Raw genomic sequence first — 27,865 nt, 5'->3', positions numbered from 1 at the left:
TGGATAAAGCTGCTAACAACATTAAACTCACAAGGAATAGTTTAGCGTTAGCGCAATTTAGTGAAGCAAAATTCACACATTCAAGTTCGTGTGGTGCTCCGGGAGACTGTTTGCACCGGCTGGTGTCTCGTTTAATGCTTTCGTAGCTAATCTGTTATACCATTTTGCCGTTGTCATCTATTTTCTTCTAGATACTTCCGAGGAAGGTTGGGGTGTCGTTCCTCAACAATAAGACATCTCTCGTCCTCACTTATCTACGTGCTTTTTTTTTTTTTTTTTTTTTACCCTAAAGCTCCCCGAAGACGCAATAAATTTACATTTCAGGGAATGCTGATGGTGAGCAGTTGGCCAGTATTAGGAGAAAAAGTTACTGACCTTAAGTGGCTCATGTTGGTGTCCAGTGGACAATTTTTTTGATGAACGAGTTAGTTGTGCTGAAGTCCTTTTTTGTACATCAATTGCCTGTTTATAATTTGTATTGTATTACACTGGTCATCAATAAAATATTACTTTGCAGAAAAACAATCATTGCCTTTATTATTTCTTCACATTACTGAGGTACTGTCACATCAACCACAACCAACATGCTATGCAGTCATTTAAAACAAGTGTAAATATTTGACGCAGGATGGATTGTCTCGCTGTAGACATTCAATACATTAGAAAATTCTGACATCTGCTGAATTTCTTCAGGAGTCCAGGCCTGTCGCAGCTGCACTTCAGGGACTGACACCGACATGGGGGTGATGACCATGTGGACCATCACATAAAACTCCAAATATGTAATTTAAAGTTGAACCAACTAGTCCTAAAATATAACTAAACATGCACACATCGTATATGGCAAATTTATTTATTGATTAGCCTCATCTGTATGTGCCTAGCCCTAGACTGTGAAAGTGTTCGCATTTATATAATTTTATTTAACTTTTTTGGTCAGGTATATTTCATGCTTTTATTTATTTATTTTTTTTTATGTTATGTTTTTGATTAGAAATGTGCACTTTACATTATCCCTTTTGAAGTTGAACTTGTTAAGCCATTTTCAAAGAGCCAACAAGCAAAGAGGGCGTGCCACACCTCATAATTTGATTTTGATGGGTAAAATTTCATCCAATCATATCCCAGAAGTGGCAACTAAAACTATACCAACATTTCTGCAATAACAGACAATGTGTTGCAGGGCCCAGATTTTTTTTTTTCCTAATTGTGAGACATAAAATTTTAGGGTTTCTTATTTTTGCAAGCCATAAACATCAACATTTAACTCATTGGCTGCCATTGACAGTGCTTGACATCCAATCAATTTTTGACTGGGAGAGGCTGGCAGCGGAAGCATTCCAAATCTAAATGAATTAAGATTCCTAGCGCGTAATAAATAATAAAAGCATGAAATATTTAAACTTAATTTAAAATGGTCTATATTATACTGTATATGGGTTTATCGTTCCAAAATGGGTGAAAAAAATATGGTCTTAATTTATTTTTGTACTTCCTTCCGAGTCCCCCAATATAGAGCTTTAATTTATGACTTTATGGTTGCCATAGCTATCCCTTTGACTGTTGGGGGCTGGCACAGAATATCATCTACGCCGAACAGTTTGTAGTTGTAGTGTGCGGACAATTCCCGGTGGATCCAGACGTGGCATGGATTCTTGCACACGAAGTCCTCCATGAAAAAACAGGAAAACAAGTTGCAATTTAAAAAGTTGCATTGCATAAAAGCTGAAGAAGTCATTTCTAGTGTTTAAACAGGACTTGAAATAACCAAATGGTTTAACCCTGATGGCAAAGTCTTGATTCGGCTTGTTATTTTTTTTTTTTTTAACACAAATATTTCCTCTTGACACTTCATTTGAATGAATGAAACTATAGTCCAAGTCAAATTATTAATGACATTCACTTACTCTGAACCTTTGTACGTCGGAACCTGAGACGTCCTTGCATCAGTCTGAACCCAGAATTTGGATGAGATCCTGGGATCCCTGTAATCACCGAGCATCCAACGTTGCGATGTCAGTGGAATTATTCAAGTCAGAGACTCTAAAAACAATGTTATGGTGAGCAGGAATATCGTTTGCTTTCATGAGAACTTAGTTGTAACTTCTGCTAAGCTACACTGGAGCAGTTACAAGTAGCTTTGATACCAGTAGCAGTCAGATATATAGAGAGAGTGCAGCATGCCATACGAATAACCAAGTTTTCATTTTAAAATATGCCACTGTCATACAAACTCACCTTATACCATGTTTTGACATTCGACGGTGGATAATGCATATTCTCTCACTTCTCACCAAGTAGGACTACTAAACTAGGTCGGCTGTTTCCCTGACTTTCGAGAAGAGTCTTGGGGTGACTTTCAGACCCACGGTCTGTCACCTCGATGGCACAAACGAAACTTTTTGCAGCACAAACCAGCACAATCATAGCACAAACGATTGACATAATTTTTATATAAATTTGCATCTGATGGGGGGCCAACTTCACGGAGGTCGTTCTGTCATCTGTGGCAGGCATGGCTAGTAGATTTCAGAAATCGAATGTCGATCAACCAATAAGCGAATAGTTCAACCCATGGCACCCTTAGGAACGCCCCCTCATTTGAATTACATTTCCACTTGCAAGTTGGCGCTGACAATGAAATAAGTAAATATAAGGCAAAGCGCTTTTATTTATTGATTGACATTTATTTCAATCAATATATTTATTTTTGTATTTATTTCCCCATTTATTTTTGTATTTATTCTTACATTTTTAATGTAATTTCTTATTTTTGTATATATATTCATTTTTATTTTTACTTTTATTTAATTAGCTATTTATTTCCATATTTATTTTTGGATTTATTTTTAGTTTTTGTATCTTAATTCTTATTTTGTATTTATAGTCGTTTATATTTAGCCTTTTATTGATTTATTTTGAATTACTTTTATTTTTGATTTTGGCAGCTTTGGTCCTCCATACATACCTACGGGGGCCGAACAGTACAAAATGGCTGAAGTGAGCACTGAGCAGACTTTGTCCATATTTCAGCGTCACCCTGGTCGGCCGCAGGGGTCGCCGTCTCCCATATTGGCGCGTTGCACTGCAGCTGCTACGTCAACACATTTCGCCGAACAAGAGCAGTGTCCCGTTCTTCTCCCAAATCGCCGCAATCGTCCGCTGAGTTTCATTCAAACTTTTGTTTTCCCCCGCCCGCCGACTTTTGTCAACGTGCGTTGAAGTTGCGCGTGCCTCATTTGGGACAGACACGACTGAGCGGAGAAAGGAAGCCGGCCGGCTTTCTTCTGCTTGATGTAACTGTGTTTGAAATAGACGCAAGATGAAGGAAGCGGCTCTACTGCTTTCAACCTGTCTGCTCTTCTCCCTTTTGCCGAGCCCCATTCAAGCAGCCAGACAAGGGCAGGACATCCGGTGTGGAGGTGAGCTTGCTTCCATTCTTTGGGAGATGAAAAGTGCAAGTGCCGAATAGTAAAGATGCGTGCGTGCGTGCTTGTCAGCCTGCAGAGCTCTGGTGGACGAGATGGAGTGGGCCATCTCGCAGGTCGATCCCAGGAAAATGATCCAGACCGGCTCGTTTCGAATCAACCCGGACGGCAGTCAGTCCGTCAGGGAGGTCAGTGTGCTGTCACACTTTCATTCGACAGGCCCGGATCTAGGTTTACCCACCAGAGTGGGCACTAAGAAATCTTCAGGGGGCACCCCCAATGCAGGCTTTTTTTGTTTTTTTACCCTCTGCATTTCTCCGGGCTTGAGACCGGTGCAAGTAGGACGCTGGCTTCTGTCCCGTTGAGGCTGCATTAATCTTGGGGGGGGGTAATTTGTTTTTAATGTTGTCGTTGTTGTTTTTTCATCTACTTATTCTCGCAGTCGGCGTGATGTCACGATGACATCATCTTGGAAAAACTTGGGTCGATCTAGTCGCCAGATCCATATTTGATGCCCAAACCGATGTTTCTCCCGTCCCGTGCGTCAGAGCTCGTCCTGAGACCACAACATTTCCAATCATACTCCAGTTTATGTCACGATGAGGAGTCGGGTACCCAAAATCGGCACCGGCCTGAATATAAACCGACATTTGGTCAGCTGAGCGTCACCGTTGTCACATCTGTAAAATGAAACTTGATCGACAACGGGCCGGTGTGTGCCGAAAAATAGTGAAATGTCCCCCCTGACGGGAACGCTTCTTTATAACGCTTTATTGACGTGAAAACCTTAAATGTTTTCATGGACGCAATACAGTAATGGATTTACGTCTGTAAGATCAGTTTTAAATCATTCAATTACACAAAATATTCCTACTGTATTTTAGTAACAAATGGTGGACTGGGCCACATAACCATCTTTGAACAGAAATGTATTAGTCTACAGGTTTTCACGACCATATCCCAATGACAATCACACAGGTATGACATTTCTTAGTTCGAGCAGAGTAAAATAATACATATTCACGGTACAAGAAAGTCGTTTCTGTGTGGGCGCTCCCGTCAGGGGGGGACATTTCACGCGGGGTGGCTTTTTTTTCGGCACAACACCTGTTGTTGCGCTCACCTTCTTGCTGCGTGACAGTGGCGACGAGCTTCGTAGTCTCCGTCTGATGATGTCTGCGATCGTGTTGGCATCATATTGATGTTTTGGCTGCTGTCTGACGGCTGTCGAAAGAAACGCATCATGGACCGAGGTTTTTTAAAAAGCGTGCTGCTTTCGAGATTTGCCCTTTTAACAATGGGCACACAGCAACTACTAAAATGACCGTTTATCTTCTCTGCTACTGCAGCCAACCGCCACAAATGCCTTCACCATTTTGATGAATCAATGTTAACGATTGTCAGGAAGGTTTTGGGGTTCATTTACTAGGCGGTGATTCCTTAGACAAGCAGAAAAACACGCAGTAATAGGAGGAATGTACGTAGCGGTAATATGTAAACACGATGAGCTGACGGACAATATGGCGGCACCAGTCGGGGGGGTGGGGTGGAGTTGTGACGTCACGTGATTGGGGTCTATATCCAGTGTGACGCTACAATGGATACTCCCGACATTTTGGTTGGGCACGACTCACGTCTGGGTGTGCCCTGCCCGCCCCGGCCCCCCCATACATCCGGCCCGTTCTACAGTAGGCGTTGAAGGACATTATTATTTGGTCTTTGTGTATTTTCAACAAAAATGAGCTACGTCAGGTTTATACAATAGGCATAAACAAAAAGGGTCCTTTTCCCCTTGTTCCTAGTTTAGAAGATGTGGCTGGCAAGTGGAATGTGGGAAGGAAGGCAAATTTTGATGGGATGGCCACCCACCGCTGGCAAGCAACATGTCTGTAACATTCAAACCAATGACAGCCTCTTGGTGTCCGCGTTGGTTTACGTGCTACAGAACAGTAACAGTAAGATACTGTGTAGCGGTTTCCACCCGACAGCGACGAAATACAAAATGACTGATGATTACCCACCCCATTTTTCAGACAAAATGGCTTAAATGAACGATCCCGATATGACTGTAACAAGTGTGCTCTATAACTGGAATGACTGACGGCTGGGATACGTGATATGATATACTGGACTGTCTCAGGAAATTAGAATACACAATATTCTAATTTTCTGAGACAGTCCTGTATATTGTTCTATGTAAAGGACGTCAGCCAAGGTCGGCCCCCCACATTTTTACCACGCCAAATCTGGTCCCCTTTGCAAAAAGTTTGGACACCCCTGCTTTAAATGGTGGATTAATGTACAGGACTGTCTCAGAAAATTAGAATATTGTGTATTCTAATTTTCTGAGACAGTCCAGTATGTGAGGAAGGAAAGTCATCAACTCCAATGTATTGTCTTCATTCCTATCCGCCGCCAGGTTCCTTTAGCGCGCTCCGAAGGAAACCTCCTGGAGCTGATGGAAACTGTGTGCGAGAGGATGGAGGACTACGGCGAGCGCACGGACGCCGTGAATAACAGGAAGTCCTACATTAGGATCAAATCTCGCAACGGCGAAGCCACCGACCTCTCGGAGGCGACGTTGGATTCCAGAGTCACCGCCAGTTTAAAATTTGCAGTGAGTACAATTCTCTCGAGCCTAATGTTATCATCAGATTCGGGGTTTTTTTTGTTTTTTTTTTTGCTCCTTAAGGTCCACAATTAATAAGAGGCTTCTCGCAGGTCTTAAATCGACTGTCAAATTGTTGTCAGTCTTACATTTCCGTTGACATTTTTCATGTCCCAATAAAATAACAGGCACGTGTCGTCAAAAGAACTCATTTCTACACCTATTCCCCTGAAAACCGACACGGGAAGAACGCCGTTCGTTCAAATAAAGCACCTGAATATTTCAAATGAAATGTGGTGAATGGAAAAAAATGGAGCAATATTGTCCAGTTTGATAAATATCTGTTGTTTAAACAACCACAACTTGCTAAAAGTTAACAGTAGTAAAACTGAGGTGCTCCTCGTTTGCTCTAAATTCACCATCTCAAAAAACCATAACATTTCCCTTCCCATTGACAACTCCACTGTTTCACCCTCCTCCCAAGTCGAGAGCCTAGGAGTATTCCTCGACAACACACTTTCCTTTCGATCGCACATCAATAACATCACCCGGATTGCCCATTTTCACCTCCGCACCATTAATCGCCTCCGCCGTTCCCCCACCCCACATTCTGCTGCAATTCTGGTCCACAGCCGTGTTGCTTCCCGCCTGGACTACTGCAACTCTCTCCTCTTCGGCCTCCCTCATGAAACTCTCCATGATCTGGTCCAGAATTCAGCTGCCCGCATCATAACCCGCACCCCATGCATCCACCACATCACTCCAGTCCTCCAACAGCTTCACTGGCTCCCGGTCCACTTTGGAATTCAGTTGAAAGTTCTCCTCCTCACATTCAAGGCCATCCATAACCTCGCCCCTCCATACTCATTCATGTTACTACTCCCTCCTGTGCCCTTAGATCCTCCTTTCCATACAACTGTCTGTCCCATCCGCTCGCCTCACCACCATGGGGAGCCGAGCGTTCAGCCGCTTTGGAATTCACTCCCACCTGACCTCAGGAACACAGATTCCTTCCCCATTTTTCAATCAAAACTCACCTGTTTAGACTAGCCTATCCACAATAATCAGTAAGTTCTGGGTTTTTAACTGCCCATATATCTCTTTTAGTATTTTTAATTTCCTTAAACATTCTCTATACTTTCATTTTTGCAATATGTTTAAATGTTTTAAATGTTTGTACAGCGACCTTGAGTGCCAGGAAGGCGCCTTCAAATAAAATGTATTATTATTATTATTATTATTTGTGTCAGTGACGTAAACAGGCTTTTTTTTTTTACCTTTTGCAGCATGCCAGCCTGCCTCGTTAGAACAATGTCAATTTTTAAAATAAAGAAAAACATTGTATATAGTGGGAAGAACAAGTGTTTGATACACTGCCAAATTGGCAGTGTATCAAATACTTGTTCTCCCCACTGTATATTGAACTAAACTGCAACCAAACTAGCAAGGGTCAACCAAACGCTTGAATTTTGTGATTCTTTCCTTTTGAGGCATGATTGCTGCCGCAAGTGGTAAATACAGTATATTAAACCAATAACAATATGAATAAGCCTGCTTGGTGACACGACAACAGGGAGCGCGCACACAATACGCAGCTAAAATAATGTTTGGCATTTAGCAAATAAATGATGCTTCTAGCCTGCTTTAAACCCGCATTGTTGTTATAACACTTATCTGTGTGCCCATACTCATACGAGGGAGTCGACAGTTTTCTTGGGGCTTATTTACATTCAGTTTCACTTCCTCCGGATGAGTTTCAAATCTACAGTATATTGTGCACACACATACGCATTACGTGTTAACTCTGCGTAGCTGCAAGTCTTGTGCCGTGTCTGCGCTGCGCCTCCGTGTTGACAAACGACGGGCAGTCGGGAACACGGGACGGCGTGTTTCCGCGTTTGGAAGACAGAGGGCGCTCTCGCTGTGATTATGGCTGCGGCGCTTGGGGGTTAGCGTGACTGACATTATAATGGTTATGATGTAATAACCTCGATAAGGGCGCTTGCTCGGTTAAGAGGGCAAGGGCCAGTGTTTGAGCACCACCTGCCGTACGTGCGCACGCTCGTGATTTGTGTCGTCTTGCATTTGCCGTATTTGTTTCATGTGTGCGCGGGCGTCGTCGAGAGGCCAATCTGTCCTCCGTAGAAATGCCTGCCGCCGGCAATCCCGGGATACCGCGCTACGGTGGCGATACTCAAAATGTACGGTGGCGATACTCAAAATGTACGGATGTCTCACTAACGAGCGAAAAAAACGAGGATGAGCGCTAATTTTACGTACCGAAACCTGTTCGTCCTCCACATTGGCGGAAAATAACAAAGATGGCTTGGGAGCGAATGCACGGAGAGTCTGAGGGAAGCCCCGTCAACGACATCCGTTCCTAATAAGGCAACCAAGGGGATATTTTTGGAAAATACAGACTAGACTAGGCAATAATATGACACCTGATATTTATCAAACTTGGTCTGAGAAGCACATCGTTTTTTTTTTTTGTTTTTTTTTTTTTCAGATGACCAAAGGAGGTGCAATTCCTTCCGTGTAAATTCCAAGTTGTTTTTTAAAAGGGTTCAATTGGATGGACTGATTGAAACCTGCGAGACGCCCGTGAAATGATCCTTTGAATTTGTGGCGAAAATGATTTTGATTTTGTCACAGTGCGAAGCTATCGCCGAGCAACACGAAGACGAACTCGTCGAGTTCTTCTCGCACGAGACGGAAAATGTCAAAGACAAACTCTGCAGCAAGAGAACAGGTACGTTCGCGATCCCTTTTCCGAAGAGAGCGCTATTGTGGTTTCCAAAAACGTAGCTCACTTCCGCTTTTGTCATTGCGATGTCCCGGCAGACCTTTGTGACCACGCTCTGAAAATCCCGCACGATGAACTTTGACACAGTGACTCGCGCCCGTCCGCACCTCTCTTCTCGGACGATGTCGGCGCCGCGCCACGGTGACGGGAGCGCGTCTCAAAATTCCACCGATTCCAAATCCCTGGAAGAATTTGCATCACTCGTGGAGAATAAGGGGGTTCGTGTTGACATTTCACCCCACTCCCTTTATATCTCTACCTCACAATAAATGAGATGATTTTGACTGTGAAACAGGATTTTTGATGAAATAGAAAATGATTTTTCTTTACTCCCAATGCCAGCGATAGTTGTCCAATCACTGGTACTTCAAATGAATTGAAGCTCTAAAGTCCAGGGGTCCTTAAAGTATTCCGCGGTTGAAGGATTTCATGCCCCCCCCCCCCCAAAAAAAGCGAGGTCTACGACACCTTTTCACCAAAACGGTGTCATCAATCGATTGCAGTCAGATGGCGCTCGCTCATTTCCGTAGAAACCTCACGGGTTCAACTGTCTGCTTGCCGCTGGATGAGTAGGAAGAAAAACCTGGACCGCTCGCTTTGGAAACCCCTGGTCTAAACGCTGTCCACGAGGTAGTATTGTATGTCTGTATCTGTCCCAACCAGAAAAAGACTTTATTATTGAATGTATGTGTGACCACTGTACACACATAGAATATGTTGCTGTTCTTTTTCTGTTTTTAATGTGTATGAACAAGCCAGCTTTGATACAAACTTTGTGGAATTTCTGCTGCGAAATGATTGAAATGAGACTCCTTGGTGAATGCACTCCTTTGGTTTCTATATTTTGACAGGACTTTTCCAAGTAACACTAGAACGATCGGCGTTCATAAACATATTTTTGTCCAAAATCAAGGTTTTAATCCTCAAAAGTCCATGTATTCATGCTGTCACCTTATGCCGGAAAATAAAACCACACTCGAGTAAGGGTGGAAATGAAATGTATTTCACAAGTTTGGATATTGGGAAAAGAAAGAATTTTGAAAGATGAAATGCAGATAACCATGTAAATGCATCTGCGGTGTGCCGTTCTTCAAGAAACATACAATTGAGACCATGTTAAACACAGATTAAGCAAGCATGAAGCGATTCTTCTTTTGCGTACTGCTGGCGGTACATGTACCAGACCTCTGATTTATACAATCAACAGATAAACCTCTATTAGTTAGACACTATTTCCATTTAGATTTCAATACATGGATAGTCCTGCTCTGCCAACAAATGTCAATGAAAACTCTATAAAGTTGCTAGTTTTATCATCAGATAAGATGCAGACTAGAGGAAGGGGAAAAACATACATTGAATTTCTATTGAACAAAGAAGATGTTTTGCAAGCCCTACACACTTCCACGTTCTTATGCTATGCTGTACTCGTAACCGAGGCCGAAATACATTTTTTTCCAATTTCAAAAGTCCACGGGTTTATTCAGCTTGAATGTATTATCGGCTATCCTTGTAACGGCGGGGTTATGTCGGGTCTGCGGTTCTATCCGCTGTCCGTCTGGTGAGTACGCGCTTGCATTTGGGTACGTCGTGACAATTGTCCGCGCACATACCGTGTTAACCATCCTGCGCTACGCTCGTCTTTTGTTGTCCGCGCTTTGCTCTCTTTCACACTAGTTCACTTGCAATGTCACGGGGGCGGCGGCAGCCGCTCCCACCCTCTTCCTCCTCACCGGCTATAATGACAACCGTCTCCCCGGAGTCGCGGCTGCCGGCGCTACTACAAGACGGCGTGTCCTCCTCGCGCCACGGCAGCATTTGCTCCGCCTCGCTGCCCTCCAACAAGCTCAGTTCCTCCAAGTGATCTAGACCGACGCCTACGTTGTCAGCATCCCATAACTCCGACACTTCCTCTTCTTCGTTCTCGGAGTCGGGAGCTGTATGTTTCCTGATTCGATTCACGGCATCCCACAGGGAGGTGGGATACTGAAGCTCTGCTCCCTGGGGAATGTCACTTCCACTTTCGTCCAGAGGAGGTAGGGAAGGGCTACAATCCAGAAGAAGAGCAGGTAGAGTTTCACCAAATCCTACATCCTTACGGGAAAAAGGGCACGCCGATTCGGTTTCTGGTTGAGGTGCAATATCTTCTGTCGGCAGAGAGGAACTTTTGGGGAAAGCGTCAGGTTTGTTGTCCGAAGGTGATGGAGGAGACGGTTTTGCGGTTGGTAAAATGTCACTCTGACACTCTGCCGCCTGTTCCCCAAGACCCGGTAAATCCTTGTCTGCGTTTTCATGGACATCTCGCGCTGGGACGGCCGGAGTCTGGACTTTGACTCGGCTTTGAAATTCCCTCAATTTCTCGGAATTGCCGCTTCGGTTCCCGTCTTCGGCTTGAATGCCAAAGGGTTGCTCGCCGTTGCGTTCTGTGGGCCCATCGTGAGCTATCTGGCCTAGAAGGTCCATAGCCATATCGAGTGCCGCTCCATTGACTGAGGCAGATTCTAATTGCTGCCGGGCCGCCGATTTATCCATCCCATCAACAGGGAAATGGTGAGGGACGCCGCTGAGCTCGCCCCGCTGTGAGTTTTTTTCCTTTTGAGCTGGCTCTTCCTCACAAACCTCAATGTCAGCCATTGCCGCGGAAGGACACAAATTCAAAGTAGAAGGCTCGGCCAAGTAAACCGGAAGTTGCGCGTGTGGCGGCGACGAAGACGCGGCTCCTCGCCGTAGCGCGCAATATACTATTGGATCATCGGTTACTGACTCGACATCTGGCGAGACCTCAGTTTCTGACTCAGAGATACACGCCGGAGACTCGACGGCTATTGGCGAGGGCGTAAGATTGAGATCGGACTTTTGAGGATCCTGTGAGGAAGAGGTTTTGGAGCTGACCGCCGGCGGAGTGAAACATCGAGCTGCGTTTTCAGCGGATCTCCGCTCCGGTTCGGCCCTTTCTTGAGCGGACTCGACCGAGGGGTCCTCCGTCTTGGCAAACTGATCCGCGTTGTCTGTTCCAGATGGGCAGTTGAGGCTCGTCTCAAAGACGTGAAACTCCTTTTGATGGGATCCTGAAAAGCTGTCATACTCAACCTTTGGACTTTTATCCTTATCCGATATCCATTCTGTACTTTGCTTTTGCCGGTTCTCTGACTGCTGCTGCTCTTTTGAAAGCTTACTTTTGTTCAGTTGAGTCAACGTTAATCCTTTTTCTCTATCTTTTGCACACACGTCGAATAACGCGGTCGTGTGGATGTCGATACAGAGGATTCGCTCCGCTGTTTTTTCCAAAGATTCTACGGTCGCATTTTTGCGCTCGCTCTCGATTGCCGTCGTCTCAGAGTTCAGGCCGTTCGTAGGGCTTTTTCGTATTGGAAGGAGGTTTAATTCATTGTTTGGATCAGGGTGTAACTCTGTGTTATGAAGGCTGCCGGATCGTTCAGAGGAGGCACAACTGTGCTCTGTGTCGGCGGTTGGTCCGTCTTCCTTCGTGAGCTCCATTTTGACAACCACGCATGCGGTGTCGTTTACTAGAAGATCTTTCCCCTCCTCTGTTTCGGGGCTCTTTTTGATGTCCGGTCTTCTTACTTCTGTGCCAAGTGGACTCTGATTCGGACCGGTGAGACTCGGCTCCCTCCACAACGGATATCTGACAGACACCGTCGGAGCGGCCCGTCTCTCAAAAGTAGATTTATTCTCATCCAACGGGATACCCTCTGTCATGTCTTGATTTGAAGGTTCGTCACTTTTTATGCGAGTCACTGTCACTTCTCTGCGTGGAAGGTTTCTATCCTGTTCGGTATACGTACGTGCGAGCGCCTCGTCTACTTCATCCGCAACCTTGGCTCGTTGAATATTCTCATTGCTGACGGGTGTACATTCTGCACCTTCCGTGTTCAGAGCGTTTAACCGTTCATTAGACGGGTCTTCTGTCGGGCCCGCTATCCGAGACACCAAACAGAAGACGGTCATCCCGCCCGTCCTCTTGTTGAATCTGAATTTTCGTCCTTCGATGACTTTTGAGGGCGATTCGAGGATTATCTTTGTTGTCTGCGGCCACGTCAAATCCGTTTGTGCGATATGCACAATCTGGAGCGGATTCTCTCGGTAGCGGTGTCCTTCGAGGTCCGTTTTTGGTTTTTGTATCCTTTCCACCTGCGTCGAACAGCGCAAAGCTTTATGTGGCCCGTTGTAAGGAGGAGGCGCGACGTAACCGGGAGGCTGACTAAACGTTCTTTGGATTTTTCCTATCACCTGCGGCCCACGGCCCGCTTGGGGAGCTGGCGGCGGACAATGCTTTTGCCTCCGCTGTCCGGCCGGCTGCGGCGCCGCCTCCACGCCGGACTCTATTCCGGTCCGTCTGCTCTCCGGCAGCCCCCGAGAGGCCCCCGACTGCTCTGCCTCTAGCCGCCTCATCCGCGGAAGGGAACGGCTGTAACGGGTCGCCCCGGCTTCAAACTCTCCGTAGCTGCCGCCGCGCCTCTCTGACGACGCCCCGTAACGGACGAGATGGGAGGGCTCTACGGGCCTTCGACGCCATCCCTCGCTCGCGTAGTCCCTCCGGTAGGCTCCCGCCGTCACCTGTCCGACGGTTGTCCGTTCGCTGGCCTCACGAGACCGGTATTCTCCCGTGTTCTGTTGAGAATGATGACACCCCAAAAAATGGTACTGAGCAGAAGTAGAGGCACGCGGCTGCAGTGGCGCAGTCCAGCCGGTGTGATCCAGTAGAGTTCCTCCTATTCTGGATCTGGGTAACGTCCAGTAACCGGACTCCCCGACGGGATTCCGCCGCTCCTGACGGTTACCTGCTGGATAATGATAGTGGTAGCTGTGTGGACAAAAAGAAAACATACCATCAGGTTATGACATATTTTCTTTTTGGACACAGTTTGTCCCGCAATGCCCGACCCAAGAATCTAGAACTGACTTCAAAACCTTTTTCAATGGTTTGAAACATAAATGTCTGGTCATTTGAATCTCCTGCTTGAAGGGAGGACCTCAGGAGTTCCTTGTTTTAAGTCCAACAGGACAAAGAACTCCTTCTTACCTAGTGCAGTTAGGTTGCAAAATTTGCACAATTCCTGCACTTAAAATGTGAAGCTGTCCATAGCACGTTGAAATTGTAGTCTGTGTGTTATTTATTCTAGGTGTAGGAGTTATTATTGAGTTGTCTCACAACTGGTGCGCATACAGATAAGTTTCCCCTTCTTAGGGGACAATAAACTTCAACTGAACTGAACTAATATAGCTTTTAGTTGGCAAAGAGTAGGTGTTTTTTGCAAACAATAGAAACTGTATACTGGCTTTAATAGGACAGTGGAATGAATACAAGCGCAAAGGCTGCTATATTTTGATTGGCAAGGGACTCGCCTCCCTGGTAAGCCACTCTGCACATTTTTCATACATCAGTGTATGTGTTCCCGTATTATCAGAGTTCATGTAAGGCAAAGAGTGTTTTACGAGTACAGTTATTTCCAGTGTCCTGAAATGCACAAATGCAAGAAAGACCAGCACAAACTAAGCTATATTGTACTCACGTATAGGTGGGATTTGGGCGAGGAACTGTACCGAACCGGGTATGGCGGGGCGGCAGCTCTTGATTCTCAGGCCATAAATCCATACTATACTATCAAGGAAAATGGTGTGCATTTGCAAGGGATCATTTCATTCAATCAAAGGTTCGGATGAAATGCTTGCTTCTGTAGATTTCTAATGCAACAAAAAAAATAACACATACCTTTGGCCGGCGATTGAAGTTTCCTCGCGACTTGTGAAGTATGACATGAGCGGTTGTTTTCATTTAAGAGGAATCTGTGGTGGTCAGCCTCGCAGCTTCCCTCCCTCTGGACACACCCTGTCACCTCCCTCCCATCTTGTCAGTGTTATACCATCAGGTGCTTTGAAACGGCCTTACTGTCACAACAGGCTGGCATTTGATATGTTGGTTTGAGCATTTTCATAATAGCGCTACTTTCATTCATGCAACTTTTCCCATCTTTTCTGCCCAATGGCGAAATGCCCCGCTCAGCGCGATGAAAGCCGCACGGATCAATTGCTTTGTAGCGCGCGGCGAGAAGGCCGCCGGACGGCTCGCCTCTCTTTTCTTCGGAACTCTCCAGCGTGACAAACAGGCTTTCCCTCGCTGAACAGAAAGGCAATACATCAGCAGAGTGCGAGCGAGACAGAGAGGGGGGATGAAGCGTCGCCAGCGGACGGACGCCGCGTGGCCAACGGGCACAGCACAGCACAGCGATCCGTCCCTGTTAACACAATAACCGCTTGGGACGGGATCATCCCTGTCTTACGACTACAGTGGAACCTCGTGGCGCGCGTTAGCCGGTGAACATTTCGACACACCAATTCGTTGCGCCCGCCGTCGGCGGGTAGATGAGGATATACTACGTATCGTCGGCGTGCTTTGAAAGTTGGAGAGGCAGTATACAAGTGGAACTCCATTTCCACCAGGCCACCGTATCTATAAAATGGGGAAATAATGATGGACTAGAATCCATCAAATAAAGCAATGTTTGATACTGGACGAAAGGCCGGCTGTTGGCAGATCGCAAAGTTGCGCCGAACGATGAAATCGCCGAACGATTGAACGATGAAATCGATGCGGCGGTGTTTTCAGTTCGCTGGAAACTGGCTCTAACAGAGGACCGGTGAACGGCTATCCATCCGGCAGAGATCCAAATTGTTGAGATAATTATCGAGGTTTGATTGATTAAATATTTGCTTGGTTGGTTGATTGAATATTTGCTTGTGCTCATATATACCATAAATAATACATATTGCCATATTTTTCTTATGTACTGTATATAACCAGTAAATGATTATTGCTTGCTATACCAGATTGTAGTATAATGCTTAAGTGTTACAAAGAGTAAAAGAGGGTCGGGGTGACAACTGCTTTGCTTCATGGCCGCGTCGTTGCGTAACTAGACCTTCCAGGCATCCTCAGCACCTGGGGTTTGGACTTTCGCCTAGCCCTTCGAGGACAATTTTCCATCCGAGGACATCTTCCAGGGCCACAGCGGTGCATAACTGGAAGTGTTTGGATTATTGTGCTGATTGTTTAACGTTGCATAACTAAAAGTGTCTGCATTATTTTGACTGTTTATGAGATTGTTTTGATTGTTTACATAAGCTCTTGCTCCACACACGTGTATCACTTAATTCCACCAACATGCACACACATATCCAATCGAAAACCACATGGGTGTCGCCAGCTTGCTTTACCCTTCCCCTTAGGGCGGCCTCAATCTTGTTCAGGGAAAACCCCTAAATAAAATACCAAGGAGGGTTTTTGTCCTTTAGATCAATCTTGGTGACTCACGAGTCACATGTTTGACCTCCTTGGCCAAGAGAACTGAGTGTCTTCTCTCCTTATTTTTGGGTAATTTTACAGTGTCTACCTAAGGATCTATTTTTGAACTTGACACAAATCAAGGCATGGATTAGCGTTTCAAACTGTTAGCTGGAAACGCCGTTACTCACCACTGCACTCGTTTCATTTAACAAGCAGATGAGGTATTTTTTTCCTCTCAATACAACATAGTTGAATTCCAGATTCAATCGGTTTCAAAATCCCAAGGTCCCAAAAAATTCCTGTTGATGAAATAGTTTGTCGCACCGATCGTGGTCTCTTGTACGGACGGAATGAATGTTACAATGCAATGTAAAAAAAACATTGCTAGATTGACCTCTGAAAAAGACATGTCCACCTTTTGGAATGGCCTAGTGGCCAGACGAGGTTCCAGGGAAATGAGCAAAAATATCAAGTTCCACATCAGTGCATGTTTTCATCATTCATTTTATTTCATCAGAACATTTTGTCATGTCAATGATTGAAAAATCATTTCTACCCTCTATACAAAAATTGGGCTCCAAGGATTGATGCTGATACATCGATAGAACACAGTATGCTGACCAAATTTCATTGTGATCCGTCCACAAATCAAGTCGCAAAAAATGATACCTGAATCAGCTCATCAGCAAGCCAGCGCTGCAGGAGCCCCATAACCATCCTGATTATTTGAGTCGGACGAGGGAGACGTGGAAAACAAGCTGGATAGGGCCTCTCCAGGACCCGTGTTGGATACGCCTGCAGTTGATCAACTCATTCGTTGGCAAACATGTGGTCACCAGACATGCTCTCCTTTCATGCGCCAGCTACAGAATATTGTGTTTCTGGCTGCATGAACACAAAATTTACTAAAAGATGACATTCCCATCTTTCATTGATTAAAAAAATGGGTTTTTCCCTTCTTTATAAGACGTCAAACATGGTCTCTGGTCATGAATGAGTTAAGAGTATCTTGAATTGATAAATTGAGCAGAATTTGTAAACCAATGAAAAAAAACAAAAATGGAAGCGATTGAGGAAAAACTTTTTTTTCTCATGAATATAACACTAGCACTGACAGAAGAGTTAAGAACAGAATCAGATCATTTCTGGTCCCCATAAAATGAATATTTCAACAATAAAGATTGTCATGATTGACTTGAACATTAAAGTTCCCCACAGTTAATCAAGGAATTCCAATGAAATGACCATTCCTAAAATCATCACATTAAACTGGGAAATCTGGACAAGCCGACAGACGCGCTAACCGCGAAGATGTCTGTTCAAATCGGCATAGTCCACCTTGGTCCCGTCGTCCTAAGAAATTGAGTCGAGGCAGGCGGAAAAACGCTGCTCTTAGCGGCCTTTTCTTAGAGAGGCTCTGTAAATATTAATGTTTTGACTGTGGTCGCGGTCCACCAGTTGGACGTGAAATCTCCTGGGGAGATGTTCTTCAAAGAAGCTCGGCGTCTGGTGCTCATTTCGCATTTTGGACGAGAGGTAGACGGCGGCCTTTTTCTGGCAAAGGTGAACCAGCGTGTCCACTAAGCGCGGATACGTCTCGGGGAGGTAAACCGTGTCGGCGCCCACCACCAGGTCCCAATCCGACGGGAACTCGGCGTGGTCCTCGCCCCAGGACAGAGGGAGGACGCGGGGAGGGGCGGAAGGCCATCCGCCGGCGGGCGCGTTGGCGCGGACGTTGGCCTCCAGAGACGGAAGGGTCGCGGGAAGGTCCGTGAGGGTTACAACGGCACCTGTTGGGAGGGAGATGCGACCATTACAATATCTCATTCGCAGGGAGCACCGTGACTGTCCTTTTCCAACTCGAGTCTCCTCGTTCATACAAAAACAGGCCCCAAATTTTCATACGTGTCATTTCATTGGCAGAATGAAGAGCCTGCACCTACCATGAGTTCACAATATCATGTCCAAAAAAAAAAAAAGTCCCTGGCAGAGGTGACAGTAGAGTTTCCAAAAACCAGACTCAAGTAAGAGTTGTGTTACTTTACATTACCTCAACCCCCCCACTCCTCCTCCTTTATTTTCTTAATTTGGGGGGGTTGTTATATTTGTTAAAAATGGTAATGTCATTTCAATAAAATTATTTTTCACTTTTTCAAAACATTTTTTGGCGTGTCAACTCGCGGGTCAAGAATGGCGATACGGATCGTATCCGGAGTTTTGGCATCGTAACGTCCCGTCGGTGTCCTGGGGTCATGCGATTGTATCGTTGCGTCATCTCATCGGTGAAAGCGGTAGAGTTACTGTCTCGGCAAAAATCAAATCTAATGCGTAGAATAAGGAGAAAAATTGGAACGACTGTTGTGTAGCCCCAAATTTTTCTTCCAAAGTTACTCAGGTAAATGGAACACGCTACCTCTGGTATAATGCTACCAAATGACATGCAGTCATTAGCCTGTAGAAAATCATTTCAAAATGTAGTGGTTTGTCGTCTAAAAATGATGGTACATATAGGGAGGGGTTGGGCAAAATAATGGAAACAGAATTGTTAAAGAACGGCATGAGGGACATTCTGATGAAGTTGAGGGCCGGCACAATTCACTGACCTCAACTCTATTGAGCATTTATGGTCAGTTGGAGAGATTGAATGAAGATGTCAGTTTCCCCCGCCGTCAACTGAAAATTCCTTTGGAAATTATTCACGTTGTACGAATCAATACCTCGGGCTGTAATTGCCGCAAAAGGCGGACCTAGAGTTTTTGTTGAGGCGTTTCCATTATTTTGTCCGACGCCTGCCTGTACAGGGAGTAGGCTATGTCTTGCTGTACTTCTTTCCAAATGAAACGACGACAGACCTCCGATCCATTTTGACTGGCGGTGAACGATCGCTGCCGTGCCAACGGATTGGACATCTGTGACCGTCAGTGGCGGCCAAAGATGTGTTTTTGCCATTGACCAATCTCATCGGAGATTTGTAAAAGTCACAGTGAAAGAAAAGACCTTACCGAGGCGAGCGGCCACGATCCCGACGACCCCGGTCCCCGCTCCGAGTTCGATGACGCGTCGTCCGCGCCACTCCACCCGCTGCTTCTCAAAGTATCGACATAATTGTATCGCCTGTCAACGCAACAAAAGTGGCGCTCCGCTTAATGCATAATGAAGCATAATAAAGCATAATGGCACGCGCGCGTGTACCAACTACTTACGGATTCCCACACCGGTGCAGCCACGCCGAGGTTTGCGCCAAATAATTGCGTGATCTTCAGTTCCTGGCCCATCAATTGATAAATGCTTTCTTGAGAAAAAGTGTCAGCGAACAAACACTCGTCCGCGGGGAAAGGGTCGTCGTCGTTCATAAAACAGCTCATCGTGCATGATTGATGGAGGGGGGAGAAAAAAAGAAGAAAAAAAAAGTTTCAAGTCTAAAAGTCAACAAGTTCCGGTTCATATAACCCGCCTAAAATCCTCATTTTGCTCAAGTTGTATATACCATGGATTCCTGTCGATGCACGTATTCGGCACATTATTCCTCACCCGTGATTATATTTGCGCTCTTGGCATTTTTCTTTTCGATATTATTTTGAAAGGTGAGGAAATGTTTTCATTCCGGGTCAGGAGACGGTCCACGTGTACGACGTACACGTAGTCTTCCCCACTACGTACAAACCGGACGTCCGATCCGTATTGACTGGGAGGCTCGCCAAAATGGAGCGTCCCGTCGAGAGGGTTTTGTCGCCGGCGTCCGTCATCACACGGACACATGCGAATGATCGCTGCCTCCCTCCCTACCTTCTGTCCAAATGGATGGAATGGCAGTGAAAGATGCGCATTCGCAGCTAGTCCTTCCACTTGAAATGAATTGGACGTCTGTCGTTGTCGAAGACAAGCAATGAGTTCATGAATACAAGTATGATTGGGGGCCATAACCAGTGCATTTAGGCCAGTGGCGTCGTTAGACGTGTTTCAAATAATAATAATTAATTTGGTGTTGTTTTATTTTTAAGAAAAAAAAATGCTGACATATTCAGTATGAAGTTGCCAAAATATTAGTTGTAATTTGTTCATTTTGTCTACACTTGTGATTTTTTTCTTTGATCCAAGACAATTGTTTGAGCTTGTTTTATTTACCTTACATGCTTGGATGACTACTTAGTTGCCAAAACGTCTGGTAAATAAAACAACTGAAAAAAACAATTAGGTTGGGATAAAAGTCAAATTCCTAATAATTTGCCAGGATGTTAGTTTCAATCAATAATCATATAACCTGTCATTATTCACGTAAATGTGATCATAAATCTGTCAGTTCCCCCTTACTTTATATAGAGTAAGGTAGAGAGCCCCTTCAGTGCGTCGATATCCAATCTATTCCACTTGTTCATAAAGAGAACGCCCACATCTATGAAAATCCAGTCCACGTTTTCCCTAGCTAGCGGTCGGTACTTTTTTTCTTTTCCACGGTCGATCCCTGCGTACATCTTACCTTTGTTGTTTTGCGGTCAAAAGTTCAATCCATCCTTCCGCTTAGTCCGGGGTCGGGTCGCGGGGGCAGCAGCTTTAGCAGGGACGCCCAGACTTCCCTCTCCCCAGCCACTTCAGCCAGCTCCTCCGGCGGGATTCCAAGGCGGTCCCAGGCCAGCCGAGCGACATCGTCTCTCCAGCGTGTCCTGGGTCGACCCCGGGACACCTCTCCAGGGAGGCGTCCAGGAGGCATCCGAACCAGATGCCCGAGCCACCTCTCAACGCGGAGGAGTAGCGGCTCCTCCCGGATGACCGAGCTTCTCACCCTAGCCCTAAGGGAGAGCCCGGACAACCTGCGGAGGAAACTCATTTCGGCCGCTTGTATCCAGGATCTTGTTCTTTCGGTCACGACCCACAGCTCGTGACCATAGGCGAGGGTAGGAACGTAGATCGGCCGCTAAATCGAGAGCTTCGCCTTTTGGCTCCGCTCCTTCACCACAACGGACCGGTGCAGAGTCCGCATCACTGCAGACGCTGCACCGATCCGCCTGTCAATCTCCCGCTCCCTCCTACCCTCACTCGTGAACAAGACCCCAAGATGCTTGAACTCCTCCACTTTGGGCAGGATCTCATCCCCGACCCGGAGAGGGCATGCCACCCTTTTCCGGCTGAGGACCATGGTCTCGGATTTGGAGGTGCTGATCTTCATCCCAACCGCTTCACACTCGGCTGCGAACCGCCCCAGTCAGAGTTGGAGGTCACAGCTTGATGAAGCCAAGAGCACCGCATCATCTGCAAAAAGCAGAGATGCAATACTGAAGCCACCAAACCGGACACCCTCAACGCTTCGGCTGCGCCTAGAAATTCTGTCCATAAAAATGATGAACAGAATCAGTGACAAAGGGCAGCCTTGGCGGAGTCCAATCCCCACTGGGAACGAATTCGACTTACTGCCGGCAATGCGGACCAGACTCTGACACCGGTCGTACGGGGACCGAACAGCCCTTACCAAGGGGCTCGGCACCCCGTACTCCCAGAGCACCCTCCACAGGACTCCCCTAGGCACACGGTCCAACGCCTTCTCCAAATCCACAAAACACATGTAGACTGGTTGGGTGAACTCCCATGCACCCTCGAGGATCCTTCAGACAGCTCTGTTGACAGAGCCGTGATACACATCATACAATGCCTCTCATCAAGACATTTCTTACCAGGTGTGTGTTTTATAGTGGGCACCACTTGTGATTGGGCGCACCCCTGACTTAAATTGTTTGGTAAGACTTGGTTTCAATTGCTCTTTAAGTCTCCCTAGGCAGGGGTTCACTTACTTATCCCCCCCCCCTATCATTGTTTGCATGCTATCCTCATTATAATATGAAAACCTATGTTTGGGTGGTTTTAGTTCAAGCAGACGTTGTATTTTCATCCGTGCCATTTTGACAAAGATCACATTTGATGGTGATTTTAGGCAGAAATGTGAGATATTCCAAAAGGTTCAGATACTTTTTCATACCCCTGTACGTGAAAAATCAGCTAAATAAAATTATAATTGAGACCTGGCACATTTTGGTTGATTTGTATACAAAATGTTAATATTGCAGCCTACAAAACTCAAAACATGCGGACGGCAGGTCTTTATGAGGTGACGTTTTTGAAATAAACAATATTGCCCGATGAATCCCCATGATAAAGCGGCCCTAAGTGAATGACGATTTAGACGGCGACGTGGCGTATCATTAACCTGTGCTAAGGGGAGGTGGGAAAAGTGCCCACTGTGGAGGGTTTTTCAAAAATGATGGAAATAGAAGCAGTGCTTTGAGTGACAAAAAGTACCAAATGTGAAAAGACATTCCCCATTCCATAAAAATAAAGGTTTGGAACATACAAGCAATGTAAAATTGCCTTTGTTTCAACTGCTTAGTATTAATAAAAATTCATCACATTGCCATAAAAAAAATCTCTACATGGAAATAACCTACACCATTATGATGCAGTTTTTTTTTTAATCTCTGCACACCAATTGGACATTTTTCACACAATGACAGAAATGGTTGAACAATGTAGAAAAGAACTGAGACGCATTCTTGCAACTTCCGCGGTTACGAGAAAGGTCATACGCCGTTCTCCCAATTTCTACATAAGAGCCATTACTGTAACCTGAAAACGTGGTCGCGCGAGACAATTTGTACCCCCCGCTCCATTTTAGCGTCAAAGAAAAATGGCCGGCCTCCCCCCCCGTGTACTTTGGGGGCCACGCACGGGGGTGAAAAAGCAAGCCGACCCCCTCTCGGCATCGTAGACGACGTGAAAAGCGACAGTCCCGGTGAGTGTTGCTCAAGGACACTTGTGGCAACGGTCAGACTGAGCAACGCTGTCCTGACAGTGGAGCCCATATTTATTCAAAAATGCTCATATCAGTCTTCCTAGATCAGCAGAGCAAAAAGAAAATAATACCAGCATAAAAAAATGTACTGTATTTCATGCCGTCTCTATGTCGCCGGTCATCTGGGAGGGATCACAGTTTTCCCAAGTGCCGTGAATATGAAAGATTGAAGCTACTGCTTTGACTTCATACACAGTAATTAAGCTCCTCTTTTTCAAAATAAATAAATCTTTTCATCTAATACACGACAGTAGTATTCCATCAATAACACCTTCCTCTTGCTGAGGCCTCAATATGTGCAAACTGCAGTCCCCCCCAAAAAGTAGCAGGGACCTGGAAAACAACAATCACGTTTAAAATAACCAACTTCAAAATGACGGGTCGGGTCGGGTCGGGTCGGGTCGGGGAACCGGTCGCAAGGAGTGATTAAGGCCATGTCAACAATCCGCAAACTGCAGCAGTTATCTGGTAGCCAAGTGCTACTGATACCAACGTTGGTAATTTTCACATTGAAATGAAGCCCTGCTACAACAATAAGTATTTCTTTTTGAGAAAGACTGTGGATTGTTTCTTCTGATTCAAAACCAGACCCCCCAAGCACAGAGCCGGCTGGAATTTCACGCTGGCTTTGGAGCCCGGCCGGGCGGGTCTGCCCGCGACAAACACTCGCACAGAGAGCAACAAGGAATGTACGCTTAAAACTTGGTGGAAAAAAGAACAATAATTAGAATGACGATGATGACAAAAAGGATTAAAATGACCAGCATCTTCCTGTTTTTCTTCTGGTACCGCTCCGCCTAAAAGCGACGAGAAAAGCCGGTCAAATGCGTACTCGCTAGCGTTTGGAATGGAGCGCGTTTACCTTTTGCAATTGTTTCAAGCCATCTTCTGTCTTGACGCACGCTTGCTCCACGTGAAAGTCGATTCTATCCAGAACCGTGCCCTTAAAGAACAACGACGAGGGAAGGTCATTCTGCGCTTCGGAAGGAAACGCCGCCGGCTCTGACGGAGATCGCACCTGCTCCACCACCATTCCGGCCAAGTCCCGGAAGATCTCGTTCAGATCCGAGATGGACTGGACGATTTGTCGGATCTCTCGCTCTCGCTCTTCCACCATGACGGTGTTCTGCTCCACCATCATCAACTGGTCATCTGTGAAGCCCTGGACGGGAAGAAACGTTTGTTAGTTATCGGGATCGTTTGGACTTTTTTCTTTTCTGTTACAATTTGCAGCGGACATCAAATGTCTATTTAAAAAAATTTTTTTTTTTGAAGAGCCAAACACATTAACGCACCTTGTCGTACAAAGCTAGATCTTGCTCCTCTTCCATTAACGGTCCCGAGTCAAAAAAGTGCTTGGATCGCTCCTCGCGATTCTTCATACCTGCGAGACGCCGCAGTTTTATACGCGTACGGGAAGAAGCGGCCGACGGGAACGCGCACGTTTTAAGTAGCCGGACTGGGTGTGCCTGAAATTGACGGACAGTTCCTGCAGACTCTGCGCCAGGGACGAGACGACGTTTCTCAGAAGTCTCTCCTCCTGCTCCGTGCGGTGACCGCAGCGGGAGCGCAGGCCCGTTACGGCGCGCTGACATCGGTGGAACATCTGCGCTCGGCGGCGAACGACGGGAACGTCGATGCCGGGTTAGAGGTTAGGAGCCGCGGCCGGCGGTACCTGCGTGATCTCCTGCGTGGTGATTTCTATGGCGTGCTCTTCTTCGCTACTGTCGTCCAGCGTGGGTCGATTCATGTGCTTGTCGTGGAGTAAAGCCAGGTCCTTCATCTTCTGGCGAACCCGGGAGATTTCGTACTGAATCTGAAAGCAATCCCGAGCGTCAGCGGCGCTCTCCGGGCGAGTCGCGCGGCGATTTTACCTCGTCGATGCCCTCCACCCATTTGGGGGACAGCTTCTTGGCGACGCCGACGGCCGCTTCGGGATCCGTGCCGATTCCCGACACCAACGCCATCCGATCGTCGGCGAACTTCAAAAGCGGACATTTCCGTTAGCGACGACGTTTATCGCCCATTCGGGCCGCCGTAGAGAGCGAAACAAAACGGCGCTACCTCATCCAGTTCCTAGAGCGATGGGCAGAAAGCATTGCGGTTCCGTCCGATAGCGGATAAGGAGGAATGGGAGAAGAGGACAGACAGAAGCGGATCAGAAAAGAGCCCTAGAAATTACAGCAATGACCACCAATAAAAACCTTGATAGAAAATGAAGAGCGGTTTACAACTTTGTCCTTTTCCCTCCCACACGCGCGACACTTTCAACACTTTGTTTGCGCGCACGCACGCACACACACACACACAGGGCAGAAATACATGAATAATGAAGGTGAAGAGCCTTTCTGTGGTCTCCTACACTTTCAAGCTCACCAATACAGTTGCCAATATATCTTGGAGCTGACAAATATTAGGTCGTGTTTTGGGCAAGACGTTTTATTATGTATAGAAGCAATCGGATCTGAATTGGCATCAACGGAGGCCAATCACAGCTCAGCAATTCGTTTAGCAAACAAAGGTGATTTTAAAAAGCAGACTTTTTACGCCGGCCTAACGGCGAGGATATAAACTGTATGCCAATGACGGCGCCAGTCAGACGCGCAATCCATTTTGACCGAATGGCAAAGAAACGTGAGCGTTCGTAGCCAGTCCTTCAGAAATGAACTGCGACGTCTATGGATGTCATCGGCAACGGGGGCAGCATATATTTCGCTACAGCCGACTAAAACGTCAGAGCTTCATCCGAATTGGACCATCAAGCTCACATCCGTTTTTAGGCTAAACGTCAGCTTTTCCTTCTTGCTCACAGTCAATAGTGTACGTTTGATTGGGAAGGCAAGGGTTAGCCCTGAGCTAGCGTGGCAACGACACGACAGTGACAGACAGGAATCGGACCTCATTACACCGACGACACACACACACACAGTCGGTCATTCTACTCTATCCTAGCTAGCACAAGCAAAAGCAAAAAGAATTGACAAAGAGAGTATAAAATGTGAAAACGATGCAGACCACTCACCGCAGCATTGCTACGTGTACTCAGACGGGGGTCGTTTGTACTCACTTGCTCAGCCAATATCTGCCGGTTTTGGATCGCATTGTTCCGCATTAACAAGAAGGCATCTGTCAGACGCCGAGTGGCCATGATTCGACAGTTACGTTTTTCAAAATGTGTGCGCGACTCGGCTTCGTCTTAACTGCTCGACTGCGCTTCAGCCTGAATAAACGGCGAGGGGGAACTCGCCAATATGATAATAAAGCGCCGTAATCTTATTTCCAATATATTAGGCCATATTCAATCAATACGATCCAGAAATAAACGTCAATTTGGCAAAGTCGTTGTTCAGTCTGATACCGGAAATGGTAGGACAGAGCGACACCTGCGCCTGCTGCTAACAAAACCTAGCAAAGCCTTCTTTTTCTACGATTGGGCCGTCATAACAGACTAAAATATAGCGCCGTCTACTGGGGAGGAGGGGAAAAAAATACACTAACCACTACGTCCTCTACTAGTCCAGTTTATTTGTTCCAAAAAATAAAGAAATCCTTTTGATTGACTTCATTTGAATCATTTTATCCGATTTATGATTATTTTATGCTATTGCAACTTAGACATACTTGCACTGGGTAAAAAGTAAGCCATAGAAATGTACTACAGCACTAAGTCACCGATGGACAGAAAGTGGCAACATATGTAAAATGGATAAAGGGACTATTTTAATGACTACTTTTATTTCTATTTAATGTATTTTAATTCAAAGAAAATATTCAATACCATCAAAATTATTTTTTACTTGACACGGTCTTTAGTTTATGATTTAAAATGATGACGATTTCACTAAAATGTTCCATTTTTGCCAGAAATAGTTCAACTGTTCTGTTTTACCTCCACCAATAACTTTTTTAATTACTATACATTCACATACACAACATGGGTGGCATGGTACACTGTTGTCTAAATTTAAAGATAACAAACAAGCCTAAGGAACCACCATGAACCATACATCTGAAATGACGATCACACAGGAAATGTAAGTTAGAAAAAAAGTCAAATAAGTAAAGGAGAAAAAGTGAATTTTAGTGTCTATCAACCCATTCGAGCTTCTCAATAATCAAACATTTTTTCCTTTCATATATTTTCAAGGACGACAAATAATTCTTTCGGAAAAATATGGATTAGATTTGAAATATTTCTCCTTATGAATGAAAACTCTACCTCCACCAGTAAGTGACACATACGGAAGGCGCAGTATGCGATGGCTTCTGCCTGCACGTCTGTTTGTGTTCAAGATCAACCGAGAAGCAATAAATGGATTATTATCAGCAAACTTGTAGCATACGTGTGTTTGTGATACGAAATGGGAGAGGCGATTCCATTTTGGAGTCATTCGACAATCACCTGAAAAGAGATCATAAATGTATTCAGCAGTAGGGCGGCATGCTCAGTGGGTGAATGACGGTGAGGGTTGACTTGGCGGGGGGCGGTCTGTGCTCAGAGTGATCCTCTATTTTTATTCATGTCCAATAACAAAATAATCCAATGTTTCTATTGGAATCAAAAATCCTCTTAACTGATCCTGTAACACTGTTATACAAAAACGTGTGCTAATTAAAAGTATTACTACCACGAATCAACCATGATAAATGAAGAAAATGGAAACGCCAATGCTTTCAAGCTAATGATCACTTTTTGCTCAAGAACGTGACCTTTTGGACGGAAAGTGTTCACTTTGAAAAAAAAAAAAGTTAATTGTATCAGTATTATAATTTTTAAAATTGTAATGATTGAATTTGGGCAATTTCCAGCAAATGTTCAATCGTGTACGTAAATGCTCTTTGGGTTGCGTGGGTGGGTGAAACATTGTACAGTAGCTTC

At 45.6% G+C, this 27,865-nt stretch overlaps 4 protein-coding genes and 1 long non-coding RNA gene across 11 annotated transcripts; 1 reads left to right on the top strand and 4 right to left on the bottom strand.

Moving 5' to 3' along the window:
* Positions 1–510: 510 nt before the first annotated feature.
* On the bottom strand, positions 511–2,708 carry LOC130922411 (uncharacterized). The gene is made up of 3 exons (XR_009064502.1): positions 2,239–2,708; positions 1,908–2,043; positions 511–1,669 (listed from the first exon to the last, which is right to left on the bottom strand). It is a non-coding gene; the product is annotated as an uncharacterized LOC130922411 (long non-coding RNA).
* Positions 2,043–15,579, top strand: cnpy2 (canopy FGF signaling regulator 2). 2 transcript variants are annotated; one of them, XM_057847164.1, is made up of 6 exons: positions 2,043–2,060; positions 3,316–3,422; positions 3,501–3,616; positions 5,848–6,045; positions 8,692–8,788; positions 8,881–15,579. In XM_057847164.1, the coding sequence occupies exons 2-6, from the start codon at positions 3,323–3,325 to the stop codon at positions 8,922–8,924; spliced, it is 555 nt and encodes a 184-aa protein (XP_057703147.1). In that variant the 5' UTR covers positions 2,043–2,060; positions 3,316–3,322; the 3' UTR covers positions 8,925–15,579. The 2 variants fall into 2 exon arrangements, with proteins under 2 accessions (XP_057703147.1, XP_057703146.1); XM_057847163.1 differs by lacking the exon at positions 2,043–2,060 and adding an exon at positions 3,113–3,162.
* si:ch211-159e12.5 (uncharacterized) lies at positions 9,835–14,655 on the bottom strand. Its single transcript, XM_057847162.1, has 3 exons — positions 14,577–14,655; positions 14,377–14,465; positions 9,835–13,667 (listed from the first exon to the last, which is right to left on the bottom strand). The coding sequence occupies exons 1-3, from the start codon at positions 14,637–14,639 to the stop codon at positions 10,511–10,513; spliced, it is 3,309 nt and encodes a 1,102-aa protein (XP_057703145.1). The 5' UTR covers positions 14,640–14,655; the 3' UTR covers positions 9,835–10,510.
* Positions 15,580–16,643: 1,064 nt separating the features above from the next.
* On the bottom strand, positions 16,644–21,396 carry LOC130921637 (EEF1A lysine methyltransferase 3-like). Its single transcript, XM_057845753.1, has 3 exons — positions 19,352–21,396; positions 19,151–19,262; positions 16,644–17,938 (listed from the first exon to the last, which is right to left on the bottom strand). Exons 1-3 carry the CDS (start codon positions 19,511–19,513, stop codon positions 17,541–17,543), a joined length of 672 nt encoding a protein of 223 aa, XP_057701736.1. The 5' UTR covers positions 19,514–21,396; the 3' UTR covers positions 16,644–17,540.
* Positions 21,397–22,616: 1,220 nt separating this feature from the next.
* On the bottom strand, positions 22,617–26,406 carry stx16 (syntaxin 16). 6 transcript variants are annotated; one of them, XM_057845746.1, is made up of 9 exons: positions 26,009–26,406; positions 25,051–25,062; positions 24,861–24,968; positions 24,662–24,802; positions 24,430–24,592; positions 24,282–24,370; positions 24,005–24,148; positions 23,849–23,929; positions 22,617–23,783 (listed from the first exon to the last, which is right to left on the bottom strand). In XM_057845746.1, the coding sequence occupies exons 1-9, from the start codon at positions 26,132–26,134 to the stop codon at positions 23,682–23,684; spliced, it is 966 nt and encodes a 321-aa protein (XP_057701729.1). In that variant the 5' UTR covers positions 26,135–26,406; the 3' UTR covers positions 22,617–23,681. The 6 variants fall into 6 exon arrangements, with proteins under 6 accessions (XP_057701729.1, XP_057701732.1, XP_057701733.1 ...); XM_057845749.1 differs by having other exon boundaries at positions 25,051–25,938; positions 26,054–26,406; XM_057845750.1 differs by having other exon boundaries at positions 25,051–25,934; positions 26,054–26,406.
* Positions 26,407–27,865: the final 1,459 nt, after the last annotated feature.

This window comes from Corythoichthys intestinalis, chromosome 9 (genome assembly GCF_030265065.1).
Source record: "Corythoichthys intestinalis isolate RoL2023-P3 chromosome 9, ASM3026506v1, whole genome shotgun sequence".
NCBI classification, from domain to species: domain Eukaryota; kingdom Metazoa; phylum Chordata; class Actinopteri; order Syngnathiformes; family Syngnathidae; genus Corythoichthys; species Corythoichthys intestinalis.
This window is presented reverse-complemented; position numbering and strand designations above follow the sequence as displayed.

Coding starts and splice junctions, on each gene's coding strand:
- cnpy2 (XM_057847164.1), top strand. CDS start 3,323: ATGAAGGAAGCGGCTCTACTGCTTTCAACCTGTCTGCTCTTCTCCCTT. Junction 3,423..3,500: donor GCAGGACATCCGGTGTGGAG/GTGAGCTTGCTT, acceptor CGTGCTTGTCAG/CCTGCAGAGCTCTGGTGGAC. Junction 6,046..8,691: donor CCGCCAGTTTAAAATTTGCA/GTGAGTACAATT, acceptor ATTTTGTCACAG/TGCGAAGCTATCGCCGAGCA.
- si:ch211-159e12.5 (XM_057847162.1), bottom strand. CDS start 14,639: ATGAAAACAACCGCTCATGTCATACTTCACAAGTCGCGAGGAAACTTC. Junction 14,466..14,576: donor ACTTCAATCGCCGGCCAAAG/GTATGTGTTATT, acceptor TTTCCTTGATAG/TATAGTATGGATTTATGGCC. Junction 13,668..14,376: donor CGCCCAAATCCCACCTATAC/GTGAGTACAATA, acceptor TTGTCCACACAG/CTACCACTATCATTATCCAG.
- LOC130921637 (XM_057845753.1), bottom strand. CDS start 19,513: ATGAGCTGTTTTATGAACGACGACGACCCTTTCCCCGCGGACGAGTGT. Junction 19,263..19,351: donor CTGCACCGGTGTGGGAATCC/GTAAGTAGTTGG, acceptor TTGCGTTGACAG/GCGATACAATTATGTCGATA. Junction 17,939..19,150: donor GATCGTGGCCGCTCGCCTCG/GTAAGGTCTTTT, acceptor CCCTCCCAACAG/GTGCCGTTGTAACCCTCACG.
- stx16 (XM_057845746.1), bottom strand. CDS start 26,134: ATGGCCACTCGGCGTCTGACAGATGCCTTCTTGTTAATGCGGAACAAT. Junction 23,930..24,004: donor CCGGAATGGTGGTGGAGCAG/GTGCGATCTCCG, acceptor TTGTTCTTTAAG/GGCACGGTTCTGGATAGAAT. Junction 23,784..23,848: donor GCTTGAAACAATTGCAAAAG/GTAAACGCGCTC, acceptor CGTCGCTTTTAG/GCGGAGCGGTACCAGAAGAA.